At 41.2% G+C, this 15,040-nt stretch overlaps 1 protein-coding gene across 2 annotated transcripts in view; it reads left to right on the forward strand.

Moving 5' to 3' along the window:
* Nucleotides 1-15,040, forward strand: part of ogfod3 (2-oxoglutarate and iron dependent oxygenase domain containing 3) — a 112,633-nt gene that overhangs the window by 70,164 nt on the left and 27,429 nt on the right. For both annotated transcript variants that reach the window (XR_011883069.1, XM_072242521.1), the window contains exon 7: nt 833-986. Coding sequence is in view for 1 of the 2 variants with exons in the window: in XM_072242521.1 (XP_072098622.1) it covers nt 833-986 (154 nt within the window). In the remaining variant the exon portion in view is untranslated. The remainder of the gene's footprint in view (nt 1-832; nt 987-15,040) is intronic.

The raw sequence follows: 15,040 nt of genomic DNA on the forward strand, positions 1-15,040 counted from the left end.
CAAATAAATAACTCTTTATAGACTGGCTTTGACACAAGGCCTGTGCTATATGGCCTCCTTGTGCATTGTTTTCATTACAAATATAAGTTCACACATTTATCCAAGTGTTGCAATGGATCTATTTTTACATTGCAACGCAGGTGGTGATTAGGTCCATGCTGGTTTCTGGCAGTCCAATCCCATCAGTCCTACATCCCTCTCCCTGTTTCCTGTGGCCCTGCTGGTTATTCTTCTCCACATTTTTTGTTCATTCTTTTGCCACTTACCTGCACTGATTTATTGTTACCAATTAACTTACCAACACATTGTTGGGATGTGGGAGAAAAACAAGTGTATATTGCCAGAAAACCACAGTCTTGACAGGGAGTCTGTGTACACAGACTGCCTGAGGTTAGAATCAGTCCTGGATTCCTGGAGCTATGAGGTAGCAACACTTACCGCGTGACTTCTAATTATGTTATCTTGTTAACCTTGTTACTTCCTTTGTAGTAAAATTTAAAGTCACAGGTTTGAAAATATATCTGTACTCATAGGGATATATTAATCTGTTGCAAATAACAAGTTCTGTAGATCAGGCAGGTCTCCGGAGGGAAAGAGACGGTTGATGATTTGATTCCAGACCATTCACCATCATTCATGCATTTCCCTCCGCAGATGCTGCCTGACTCACTGAGTTCCTCTCACAGATTGACCTTTGGTCTAGATCCCAGCGTCTGCTAGCTCTGGGGTCTCTCTTTATATTAATCTGTTGTTGTATGTTGGATTTACCACTCTTTAGCTTCTGCACTGCCATTTAAAAAAAGTCAACATTCTGAAACGTTTTCTTTTGCAGTGATGTGAGATGGCGAATTCAAAAAGCAATAGCTGATACATTTGGGATTGACTCAACTCGCTTGCACCTCACAAAGCCCACTTTTTTCTCAAAGATGAACAATACAGAAGCCAAAACAATGCATGATGAATATTGGCATCCACACATTGATAAGGTATTAGCTATCGTCTTGATACCTAATGGAAAATATTGCAGATATAATTCATTCGGTTCTATGATTCACATGATTTTATTAGGATGACTTGCTTGTATATAATTTGTTGCAGTGCAGATAAAATCTATTAATTTTTCCTAGTCTGTGAGATGCAATATGGAGTCCAATTTACTGATTAGGTTGCAGCTCTGTGCACACAGTAAAGAATGACCATGGTACCTTTACCACTGTTAAAGCTCAGGGTGTTCCAGAGGTAGTTTCCGGGGCTATTCTGTAAGGAGCTTGTATGTTCTCCCTGTGGAATGCATAGGTTTTCCCCGGGTGCTCTGGTTTCCTCCCACAGTCCAATGACGTTCTGGGTAGGTTAATTGGTCATTGTAAATTGTCCCATTTAGGTTAGGGTTAATCGGGTTTGTCAGGAGTTGCTGGGCCAGGTTGGCTTGAAGGGCTGGTGAGGCCTGGTTCGCACTGTAGCTCTAAATGAAAAGATAAATAAATGTTGTCTTGAAAATTGTGTGTGACAATGCTTGTCTTGGAGTTTGGCTTTTCAAAAGGCATAAATTCTGTCGTTACTTCTTATTAGTTGCCCAGACTAAATTGAGTCATGCCAGCATTTTAGAGTGCCAGAAAATACATGCGAAAGAGATAACATATAATAATCACCATTCTGTGCATGTCAAATGATAACTCCATCACAATTTGTTATGATGAACATTACTGGAAACTCAGTAGAAAGTTTATACTTAATAAGTTGCCATTTTTTGTTAACTCTTCACATTTGAACTAATCTTAAGAAAGTTTAATTGTTTGTATCTTGTGCTCATTATTTGGAATTCCTAATTATAATATACCTCTTCAGATTTCCAGTTAATGGCAAGATTCCTCTTTAGAAAAGTAGAGGGCTATGCTCTTGGGAAATTTTAGGCAGTTTCTAGAGTAGGTTGCATGGTCGGCACAACATCATGGACCGACGGTCCTGTAGATTTCTATGTTCTATGTTTAATACACACGATAAATTGTTCTAATGAATGAGATGGATGATATAGTTTACATTTCTTATAGGGAATTATTTGATGATTTTATTGATTCTGCTATCAACCATACTTGCATTGCTGTGACTGTGATTTATAATGTTCACTATTAGAATCATATTTGATGTGTACAATTGCCTACAAGTGGAATCATCATTGTACCTGAAAATTCCAGATCCATCATTTATGTTTATTAAACCTGACTTTGCCTTATGGGTGGAAAAACACCACAATGAGTCTGGGGTCACTAATGATATGATTGTCAAAGAATTTGGTGTTGAAGACTCAGTTCTTTAGACCACAGTTCCCCAAGGATGATGCTTACTTAATAAACAAGACCTTTCTCGGCTGAAAGAAGAAGTTTTTTTTCCAGCCATCAGGCTCTTGAACAAAAGGGGATAACTATACTTACTTGCCCATCCATTGAGATGTTCCCACAACCAATGATCTCACTTTTAGGACTCTATCTCATTACCTCATGTTCTTGTTATTTATTGCTATATGTTTATATTTGCATTTGCACAGTCTGTTGTCTTCTGCACTCTAGTTCATCTTTCATTAATCCTCTTATAGTTAGTTTTGCTGAGTATGCCTGCAGGAAAATGAATCTCAGGGTTGTATGTGGTGACATATATGTATTTTGATAATAAAATTTACTTTGAACTTTGAAATGAAGTCAGAACTGGAGACTTGCCATTTGAACTTTATTTGCAGCAAGTCATTGTTGGGTGATATACACAGAATTTCTGGGTGCTTTCATTTCACATTCAGAGACATATTTTGGTTATCCAATTATCTGACCTGATTGAAACTTCTTTGTTTGATTGTGTCCAGTTGTGTTCCCTACCTACATGAAAAATATCAGTAAGATTGACAGAATACAGAGAAAATTTACAAGGATGTTGCCAGGGCTTGGGAAAACTTGAATGGATAGGACTTTATTGCCTAGAGCAGAGGTTCCCAAACTGGGGTCCCAAGACCCCTTGCTTAATGATATTGGTCCATGGCATTAAAAAGGTTGGGAATCTCTGCCGTAGAGTGTAGGTGAATGAGGGATGATTTGATGGAGGTATATAAAATTATGAGGGATATAGATAGGGTTAATGCAAGCAGACTTTATCCACTGAGGTTGGGTGAAACTAGAAGTAGAGATCATAATTTAAGGGTGAAAGGTGAAATATTTAAGAGGAACCTGAAGAGGAACTTCTTCACTCAGAGGGTGGTGTGAGTTTTGAACAAGGTGCCCAGTTGAAGTGGTGGATGTGGGTTTGATTGCAACGTTTAAGAGAAGTGTGTATAAGCACATGGACATTGAGGGATGTGGAGGGCTATGGTCCAGGTGCAGGTTGATGAGACCAAGCAGAATGACAGTTCAGCATGGTCTAGAATGGCCGAATGGACTTTTTTTTGTGCTGTAGTGCTCTATAAGTCTACGACTTTAACCAGGGGTCTCAAAGCCAGTTAAGTGCATTTTATTTGATTTCACTTTATCCTGCAAAGTGCAGAATCCATGTATTTGATCCCAATAGATTAAGGATCAAATTGCTGTGAACTTTCAGAAGAAAGCTTCAGAGTTTTTTTTTCTTCTCTTGACTTCAAGGCATGCCAAAGCATGTATCACCCAATTAATTACTTTTGAAGTTTTTTTTGCTGCTATATTCTTGTCAACTTACACACAGTAGGATGCTGCAAAGACAAAAAGGAGATCATTTTGTGCTCTCTCTGAATGCTGCAGTTCTATCCCCAGCTATCCTTTTCAAATTCTTTCTTCCCACCACTGCCCGCTCTCTCCAGCACCACTTACTATATACTGTACCATCTGTATCAACTCTTCCTTTAAGGCTCTCCTGTTCGTGAAAGCTCAAACACTGATTTACTCTGTGTACTTCAGATCTCATTGTAATTTTATTGTATTCCTTGACCCTGCCTTGACATCGAACATCTTCAGTCAGGCTTAGCACTGTGATCTCTCATCTCTACTCACTTTGAAGTATTACAGTATTGTGTCTGAGCTCCTAATACAGTCAGAGTCCTGTACTTCAGCAGATTAATTGTATACCTGAGTTTATTGCATCCTTACTGTGGAGACTTAGGTTGCAGAGCACTCAGCACTGAGGCAAAAAGATATTGAGAGCAGCTTTAAATGGTTGTACAAGTGGGAAGTAGATAGGCATTATATATAAGGTGCATTATGTTCCTCCTCCTTTCTCACCTTCTATCACCTCCATTTTCACATGAGCAAGTTGCCTCCTGGCCAAATCACCTCAAACATGCCACCTGTTTTTATGTGGACTTCAAGGGCAATCAGCTCTAAGTCATCGCCACTGCTCTTGACTTGTCCCCTGCTTCTTAGTTGTCAGACTAATTATCCAATACTCGTGAGAAGAACTTCCTTCGGCCAAATGTTGGGAAATTCGGCTTCAAAACTTTTCCAAACTCCCTTCCCTAACCACTGACTCCTTCAGTACAATTTGTATCAAAATGTTTGCATTCTTGGTGTCAGTTTCAACCCAGAAATGCAGTTTGTTTCCCATCCCTCTGAGACACTGAAAAATTTAACCTACTTAGCTTATCCACTGCTGAAACCATGATCCCAGCCATTTGGTATTTTTAGATTTACTTATTTAAATGTACTTTTGGTCACCTTTCCCTGCGGTACTCTCTGTAATGGAAAAGCTCTGCAACCCTTATCCAAACATGCACCAGGTCCAATACCTAACCTCCTGAGTAGCAAACGCAAAATGCTGAAAGAAGTCAGCAAGTCAGGCAGAATCTATAGAAGGGAATAAGCAGTTGACATTTTAGGCCAAGACCCTTCAGCAGAAAATAAGGAGGCAGAAGACAAAGTGAGAAGGGGAGGGAAGAGGAAGTAGTAAAGCTAGTAGTGATTGATGCGACCAGGTGAGGAGGAAGGTATAAAGGTGGGGGAGAGGGGGAATGAAGTAGGAAGCTGGGAGAGGTGGAAAAGATAAATGGCTGACGAAGAAGGAATCCAATACAAGAGGACATTGGATCATGGAAGAAAAGAAAGGAGAAGGAGTACCAGAGAGAAGTGAGGAGAAGTGAAGAGGTGAGGGTGTGTCTAGAACGGAGCATAGAAAAAGAGAGAAGGGGGAGAGCAGAGTAACTACCAGAAGTTAAGAGAAATCGATGTTCATGACATCAGGTTGGAGGCTAACCAGATGGAATATGAGGTGTTGCTTCTCAAACCTGAGTCTCGAATTTCAAACTAAATTTACTATCCATATAGAACCCTGAGGTTCATTTTCTCGCAGGGATACTCAATAAATTCATAATAATATCAATGAAAGACCGCACCAACTTGGTGTTCAACCAGTGTACAGAAGACAATAAAAACGCAAGCAATAAATATCAATAACATGAGATGAAGAGTCCTTGAAAGTGAGTCCATAGGTTGTGTGAACTTCTCAATGATGGGGCAAGTGAAGTTGAATGAAGTTATCCCCTTTGGTTCAAGAGCCTGAAGGTTGAGTGGTATTAGCTGTTCTTGAACCTGGTAGTGTGAGTCCTGAGTTTCCTGTACCACCTTCCTGATGGCCACTGTGAGGAGAGAGCTGCTGCCATCAGGAAGAAGGGTGGTGGGGGTCATTGATGATGGATGCTGCTTTCCTGCAGCAACGCTTTGTGTAGCTGTGCTCACTGGTGGGGAGAGCTTTATCTGTTATGGACAGGGCCATATCCATTACTTATTGTAGGATATTCTGTTCAGATGCATTAGTGTTTCCATAGTAGACTGTGATACAGCCAGCCAATATGCTCTGCACCACCTATCTATAAAAGTTTGTCAAAGTTTTAGATGTCATGTTGAATTTTCACAAACTCGGCGTACTGCAGTGTTTTCTTATTAATTGCATTTTTGTGCTGGTGCCAGGACAGGTCATTTGAAATGATAACACTGAGAAATTTGAAGTTGCTTTAATTTAAATTTAAATTATTAGATCTTCCAATAAGGACTGGTTCATGGACCTCTGGTTTCCTTCTTCTGAAGTCAATAAATCAGCTCCTTGGTCTTGCTGACATTGAGTAAGACGTTGTTGTTGTGGCAACACTCAGACAGATTTTCAGTCTCCCTCCTATATGCTCAATCGTCAGCATCTTTGATTCGGCCAATGACAGTAGTATTGTCAGCAAACTTGAAAATGGCATTGGAGCTGTGCTTAGCCACACAGTCAAAAGTGTAAAGTGAGTAGGGCAGGGAACTAAGCACACAGCCTTGTGGTGCACTTGTGTTGATGGAGACCATGGAGGAGATGTTGTTGTCAGTCCAAACTGACTGGTGTCTGTAAATGAGGAAATCAGGGATCCAATTGCACAAGGAGGTATTGAGGCCAAGCTCCTGAAGCTTAATGATTAGTTTGGAGGGGATGATAGTACCAAATGGTGAGCTGTAGTCGGTAAAGAGTATCCTAATGTATGCATCTTTGCTGTTTAGACGTTCCATGGTTGAGTGAAGAACCAATAAAATGGCTTCTGCTGTGGACCTGTTGTGCCAGTAGGCCAACTGGTGCAGATCCAACCACTCAAAGCACTTCATCACTGTGGAATCAAGTGCAACAAGTATAGGTATAGTGGTCTAGTCAATAGCATTTGAAGCAAGTCACAACATTCTTCTCAGGTACCAGTACAAGAGAGAAGGCCGTGGACAGACATGCCACTATGGGAATAGGAACAACAGGATTTCTGCAGATGCTGGAAATTCAAGCAACACACATCAAAATTGCTGGTGAACGCAGCAGGCCAGGCAGCATCTCTAGGAAGAGGTGCAGTCGACGTTTCAGGCTGAGACTCTTCGTCAGGACTAACTGAAGGAAGAGTGAGTAAGAGATTTGAAAGGGGGAGGGGGAGATCCAAAACGATAGGAGAAGACGGGAGGGGGAGGGATGGAGCCAAGAGCTAGACAGTTGATTGGCAAAAAGGATACGAGAGGATCATGGGACAGGAGGTCCGGGAAGAAAGACAAGGACGCCATCCCCTTCTCGCAATTCCTCCGTCTCTGCCGCATCTGCTCTCAGGATGAGGCTTTTCATTCTAGGATGAGGGAGATGTCCTCCTTTTTTAAAGAAAGGGGCTTCCTTTCCTCCACTATCAACTCTACTCTTAAACGCATCTCCCCCCTTTCACGTACACCTGCTCTCACTTCATCCTCCCGCCACCCCACGAGGAATAGGGTTCCCCTGGTCCTCACCTACCACCCCACCAGCCTCCGGGTCCAATATATTATTCTCCGTAACTTCCGCCACCTCCAACGGGATCCCACCACTAAGCACATCTTTCCCTCCCCCCCCTGCTTTCCGCAGGGATCGCTCCCTATGCGACTCCCTTGTCCATTCGTCCCCCCCATCCCTCCCCACTGATCTCCCTCCTGGCACTTATCCGTGTAAGCGGAACAAGTGCTACACATGCCCTTACACTTCCTCCCTTACCACCATTCAGGGCTCCAAACAGTCCTTCCAGGTGAGGCGACACTTCACCTGTGAGTCGGCTGGGGTGATATACTGCGTCCGGTGCTCCCGAGGTGGCCTTTTATATATTGGCGAGACCTGATGCAGACTGGGAGACCGCTTTGCTGAACACCTACGCTCTGTCCGCCAGAGAAAGCAGGATCTCCCAGTGGCCACACATTTTAATTCCACATCCCATTCCCATTCTGACATGTCTATCCACGGCCTCCTCTACTGTAAAGATGAAGCCACACTCAGGTTGGAGGAACAACACCTTATATTCCGTCTGGGTAGCCTCCAACCTGATGGCATGAACATCGACTTCTCTAACTTCCGCTAATGCCCCACCTCCCCCTCGTACCCCATCTGTTACTTTCTTTTATACACACATTCTTTCTCTCACTCTCCTTTTTCTCCCTCTGTCCCTCTGAATATACCCCTTGCCCATCCTCTGAGTTCCCTCCCCCCCCCTTGTCTTTCTTCCCGGACCTCCTGTCCCATGATCCCCTCGTATCCTTTTTGCCAATCACCTGTCCAGCTCTTGGCTCCATCCCTCCCCCTCCTGTCTTCTCCTATCATTTTGGATCTCCCCCTCCCCCTCCAACTTTCAAATCTCTTACTCACTCTTCCTTCAGTTAGTCCTGACGAAGGGTCTCGACCTGAAACGTCGACCGCACCTCTTCCTAGAGATGCTGCCTGGCCTGCTGCGTTCACCAGCAACTTTGATGTGTGTTGGATGGAAATAGGAGGTTGAATTGAAGTGAGTAACCATTGGGAGATCCTTCTTTTTGCAGTGTACAAAGCGAAGGTGCCTGCTGAAGTGGCTCCCTGATCTGCATGAGATCTCTCTGATCTAGTGGATGTTGCCAGTGGCCACCCATTTCAATTGTACTTCCTGTTTCCATTCTGACATGTCAGTCTAGGGCCTCCGCTGTTGCCACGATGATACCACGCTCAGGATGGAGCATTAGCACCTTGAATTCCGTCTGGGTAGCCTCCAACCCGACGGCATGAACAGCAATTTCTTGAACTTCCTGTAATTGCCCCCTCCTCTTCTTCAACATTCCCCGTCCTTGTGATCAGCTGTCCTAATGTTTCCTTATGTGCCTCAGCATCAAAATCTGTTTGATAATATTTTATTGAAGGTTCTTTGTCATTTTGCCAAGTTCTTTAAAAATAACAGCTCATTTCCATCACTTAAAGCTTTTTTAAGTATATGAAGGGAAAAAGAGAGTCAAGGGTAGATATAGGACCAATACAAAATGATGCTGGAGATATCATAATGAAAGATGCAGAGGTAGCAGAGGAACTGAATGTGGATTTTGCATCAGTCTTCGCAGTGGAAGATGTCTGCAGTATACCGGACATTCAAGAGTGTCAGGGAAATGAGGTTGGTGCGACAAAAATTACGACTGAGAAGGTGCTCAGGAAGGTTAATTGTCTGAGGGTGGATAAATCTCCTGGACCTGATGGAATGCACCCTCAGGTTCTGAAGAAAGTAGCTGGAGAAATTACTGAGGCATAAGTGATGGTCTTTCAAGAATCGATAGATTCTGGCATTGTACTGGATGACTGGAAAATTGCAAATGTTACTCCGCTATTTAAGAAGGGTGGGAGGCAGCAGAAAGGAAACTATAGACCTGTTAGCCTGATATCAGTGGTTGGGAAGTGTTATAATTGATTGCTAGGGATGAGATTACAGAGTATCTGGAGGTACATGACAAGATAGGCCAAAGCCAGCATGGTTTCCTGAAGGAAAATCCTGCCTGACAAACCTACTGCAATTTTTTGAGGAAATTACAAGCAGGGTGGACAAAGGAGATGCAGTAGATTTGGTGTACTTGGATTTTCAGAAGGCCTTTGACAAGGTGCCGCATATGAGGCTGCTTAGTAAGTTAAGAGCCCTCGGAATTACAGGGAATTTACTAGCATGCGTGGAGCATTGCTGGTTGGCAGAAAACAGTGGGAATAAAGGGATCCTATTCTGGCTGGCTGCTGGTTACCAGTGGAGTTCCATAGGGGTCGGTGTTGGGACTGCTGCTTTTTTTGATGTATATCAATGATTTGGACAATGGTATTAATGGATTTGTGGCTAAATTTGCTGATGATGCAAAGATAGGTGGAGGAGTGGATAGCGTTGAGGAAACAGAGCCTGCAGAGGGACTTAGATAGTTTAGGGGAATGGGCAAAGAAGTGGCAAATGAAATACAATGTTGGAAAGTGTATGGTCATGCACTTTGGTGGAAGAAATAATTGGACAGACTATTATTTAGATGGGGAGAGAATTCAAAATGCAGAGATGCAAAGGGACTTGGGAGTAGTCCTTATGCAGGATACCCTAAAGGTTAACCTCCAGGTTGAGTCGGTTGTGAAGAAGGCAAGTGCAATGTTGGCATTCATTTCTAGAGGTATAGAATATAACAGCAGGGATGTGATGTTGAGGCTCTATAAGGCACTTGTGAGATCACACTTGGAGTATTGTGTGTAGTTTTGGGCTCTTTATTTTAGAAAGGACATACTGACATTGGAGAGGGTTCAGAGAAGATTCACGAGAATGATTCCAGGGATGAAAGGGTTACCGTATGAGGAACATCTGGCAGCTCTTGGGCTGTATTCCCTGGAGTTCAGGAGAATGAGGGGGGATCTCATAGAAACATTCCGAATGTTAAAAGGCCTGAACAGATTAAATATGGCAAAGTTATTTCCTATGTTAGGGGATTCTAGGACAAGAGGGCGCTACTTCAGAATTGAAGGACGTCCTTTTAGAACTGAGATGCTGAGGAATTACTTTAGTCAGAGGGTGGTAAATTTGTGGAATTTGTTGCCACGACTGGCTGTGGAGGCCAAGGCATTAAGGCAGAGATGGATAGGTTTTTGACTAGCCAGGGCATTAAGTGGTATGGGGTGAAAGCAGGGGTCTGGGGATGACTGGGAGAATTGGATCAGCCCATGATTGAATGACAGAGCAGACTCTATGGACAGACTTCTGCTCCTATATCTTATAGTCTTATGGTGTTAATTTGATAGGTGGAATTCAAATTCAATGAAATGACTATCATATTTTAAAAAAATTGAAAACAATTGGAATTACTTGCAATTCTGAATGATGCATTTTGCATAGTTTTTTGAAAGACTTTTTGAATGAAATATTTGAATTGGAGTATTCTATCTTGAAAAGCTAGTAATAAGTTGATGCAATTTGAAAATTTAAAATTTAATAATTCAGTTCAAGTCTTGAATGCCTTAGAGAAGATAAGGGAATATTAATAATCTGATTGCAAATTTGATAGTTGTAGTAATATCATTTTAACTTTTCTGTTCTGCAAATGCAGTGCATGTCAAAGGCAAATGGCAATTTTAGTGGTCTGGGCAACTAATTGAAATGTTAGAGTTATTTTGCACTTTCAATCGATGGATTCTATGCAATACACAATGGAACAAATACATCAAAATGACATTCTGCCTTAACTGACAAGTAGAAACTTTGACATCAGGGATAATTGGATTTGTAGACTTCTTTTGCTCTGATTGCAACTCATTAGCTGGCTTTCTCTCACAGTATTTAGGTAAAGCAGAATATTCAAGTTTTTGTTGATTTTGCTGAGGAGGATCTTTGGCCCTTGTATATTTGAATCAATAGTTCAAAAGGTTAATTATTCTGACTGATTATCTAACGTATTTGTTATGACTTCCAAGTTTTTGCAGACATTTCAGAGCTTCTTTCAAACACAGCTTTATCCCTTTCACAACACTCTTTTGTCTATCAGTGTCAAAGAAGTGATCATGAATTCTGTTACGACTTTATAAATAAGCACCAGACTGCATCATTTAATATTATTCTAATTGCCGAGTAATGGCCTGAAAGGATAACATATAATTATTTCCTGGAATTTGTTTTGTGCTGTGAGCAACTAATCTCTTGATCATTCACATTCATCAGCTATTTGTACATGTTCTATTTATATGTAAATCTCAGAGAGTTGCAATCAAGTGCAAGTTCTGTGACATTTTGTGTTGTCCATGAGTTGCTTTAAGTCATATGTGGAGCATCATAGCACAATACATTTGTAGTTTGATTTTAGTCCATACTACTGTTGCTGATAATAAAATAAACTAAAATAGCTAAAATAATGGGGCCCAGAACACATGCGCTCTTATAACTCAAGCATTCCTTTTACTTTACTTGTGCACAAGGAAAGCAGCATGGCCCCTGACCCGCACTGTTCTGAAGTCCAAAGAGAAAGCTGATATTTTTATACAGAATTGGTTTATCAGTTACGGATTTTGGCCAGTTAGTGAAGCATTGTAGATATTTGACTTCCTTACTCCCAAGATCAATCGCCATTCACAATGAGGTGTTAAAAGTCAATTGAAACTTCAAATGGACAGCTGATGATATTTTGAAGTTAGTAAAGATAATAGAGCCATAGGTTGCTGGGTATGTTTCCCACTCTTCTGTTATCTTGTTTGTCTCTTGGCGTATTGTATAAAAGGAAACTCTGTTTTAGGAAGACCTTTCTGGAAAAAGTCTCACTGCAGAAGCCTCACTTGTTCGTCTTTTGTCTGTACTAAGCAGAAATGTCTCCAGAGGTCTTGCTTGACAGCAACTGCTCCAGGCTATCTTTGCCTTACTGTAACTTCCACACTACTTTTCCCTGGAGTCATCCGGCTGCCCTAATAAAAGATGCAGTTGCGACATTGAACTAAAAGGAGGGTAAACCAGAGAACTTACTGTTTTAAATAAAACTGTAAAGGCTGTAAAATCCAGCAGGTTGGGCAGCATCTGTGAAAAGGGACTTAAATGATGTCTCAGATTCGCAAACAGTTTCTCTTTCCACAGATACTGCCCAGCTTGCTGAGGTATTTCAAGATATTTTATTTTGTTTCAGCTTTCCTGCATTTGTAGTTTTTTTAAATTTTCATTTTTTGGTTCTAGATCCTTATTCAAATTTGAAAGTAAGAGGCAAATGAGGATAGAAGTTAACTGTTAATGATGAAACCTTTGGATGCAACTGTCCAAATTTTGCATTTAAGCACTATGCATACCAAAGGCATTATGTCCAATAAGGAGTTTAGAAAACCAATTGTGGATATAGATAGCAGTTGCTAAAGTACGTTAATTCCTTGCAAGTTGAATTAACTCTCATAAAAAATATTAAGTGGCAGGATTTTGTTTATCAAAGAGTGCAGGTTTTGTAAAATTGAAATAAAAATAAACAAAAGCTTCAAGCACTCTGCATACTGCAGCATCTGTGGGGAGAGAAACAGAGCACACATTTCAAGACGTGGAGTTTTCTTCAAAGCTGGAAATGTTAATATGTAAGGAAGGGTTGGGAATGAGGTCTGGGAATCTGAAAGATGAAGTGCTGCAGTAACAAGGAAGCAGAAGAGGTTTGTGATTGTGTGGAATGCAGGAAAGGTTCGATGATGTGAGGCAAAATAGATGATGAAACAAGTGATGATTCTGGAGGAGAAGTGAATGAAACTGAAGATTCATAACCATTAGTTGATTGCTGGAAAAAAGAGAAATGATGCAAACAATAAAGAAAGTAAACAAATGACACACAGAACATTAGCCACGGAGACAATCCTTTCCAAAATGAAATGCAGTAAACACTATTTCTGAGTCATCTCAGATCACCAGACCAAGCACTTCCTGATGTCGGTTGCCCTTACCTCCATCACTTTCTACAGCAGGAGCACAAAAACAACATCTTTCTCCTCCAACATTCAAGGAGAATCTCCAGCTTTTGATTTTCATTCTTTTTGAGAGTTGCATCAAAAATTCAAACATGTTCCAATCTTGGATGGCTATTGGGCTGTCCCATTGCTTTTCCACTTCACTTCCAATCCAGGAGATGCATATTGAAATAGTAAGTTACTATCATCCTTCCTTTCTGCCACCCAAGCTCACCATTGATATCTAGCCTGCACTTCTGACCTCATCTTTCGTTACAGAACACCACAGCCCTTGCAGCCTTCTCCAACCCTTTCAACTAACAATAATAATTTGATTGTTGATCCTGCTGTATGCTTCCAACTGTGCTCTTCTGATCCCTGACATTTTTCCCCTCACTCATGCACATCACCAAGCCTGCTAACAAACAACACTGGTTTAATCTGTTATTTTTTTTCCCCCTGCCCCAGCCAAAAAAGTTTCATGGTAGTTAAATTTCTTGATTTTCATCACTCTCTAACACTGATCTTCTTTCTTCACCATGCATCAATCCCCCACACTCCATCACCAATATTGTTCTTTTTTGATGCATGAAGAAATTGAAAAATAAATTTGAAATTTTCTTCTTCAATTGTGATATCTTTCTATAGGTGGAAATTTGCCTCCATAAGCTTGATTCCAAATGAATCAACCTGATGTGATTTAGATGTTTCTGAAAGATGTGATGGGACATGATAAACTTGGTAATTTTTTTTCCATAAAGGGCAGTATATTTTATGCTAAGTTTCTCATCTTGGACTTCCTCCTGTTAGGAGGAATTTTTCCCTTGAGATTTGAGTGCCACATTCAATATATTGAATTGACCTGGATTTTCACTTTGCCTCTGGCAGTAGCGGCAATCACTAAAATGCTCTTCCTTTTTGCTGTCTTTTTCCTTGCTTTACGATTCAAATAATATGCATAAAACTGCCAAGATGCTACAATTCTTTTTCATTTTAAACAACTTTGGTCTTCTGTTATTCCCCCATGATAACCCAAAGCATTCCTTCGTTACAAATTTGACAAGTTCATAACAGCCTATCTTTTATATACATTCGCCTTCCAGCATGAAATCAGGTTGTATCTTCCCATTTTTTTTTACATATGATGGTTAAAATGCCCATACCTCTCTACTTTACATACATTACATTGAGGCTGTGCTTTAATTGTTCCAAATGGGAATGGAAATGAATGCTTGATACAGTGCCCAGATTTCAGAAAATAACATTGTTTCACTATCGTAAACACGAGGAATTCTGCAGATGCTGGAAATTCAAGCAACACACATCAAAGTTGCTGGTGGACGCAGCAGGCCAGGCAGCATCTATAGGAAGAGGTACAGTCAACGTTTCGGGCCGAGACCCTTCGTCAGGACGAACTGAAGGAAGAGTTAGCAAGAGATTTGAAAGTGGGAGGGGGAGGGGAGATCCAAAATGATAGGAGAAGACAGGAGGGGGAGGGATGGAGCCAAGAGCTGGACAGGTGATTGTTAAAAGGGATATGAGAGGATCATGGGACAGGAGGCCCAGGGAGAAGGAAAGGGGGGAGGGGGGAAAAACACAGAGGATGGGCAAGGGGTATAGTCAGAGGGACAGAGGGAGAAAAAGAAGCTCTATGATTCTAATTAAGTAACATGGGAAAAAACATTATGTTTTACAGAGATACAGTGAGTAACTATATCTCTCTGCTAGTGGGGTCCCCTGGTGATAGAAAATTAAAGAATATTCAGTAGTCCTTGATACCACCCTGACCACTTTTAAAAGATGAACTCTGCTCAGTTAATCCAAGAAACAATTCTCAAACAAAACAATGATTCTCTGTGTCTTCTATTGTCAGCGATCCCTG

This window comes from Mobula birostris, chromosome 24 (assembly GCF_030028105.1).
Source record: "Mobula birostris isolate sMobBir1 chromosome 24, sMobBir1.hap1, whole genome shotgun sequence".
Taxonomy (NCBI): Eukaryota; Metazoa; Chordata; class Chondrichthyes; order Myliobatiformes; family Myliobatidae; genus Mobula; species Mobula birostris.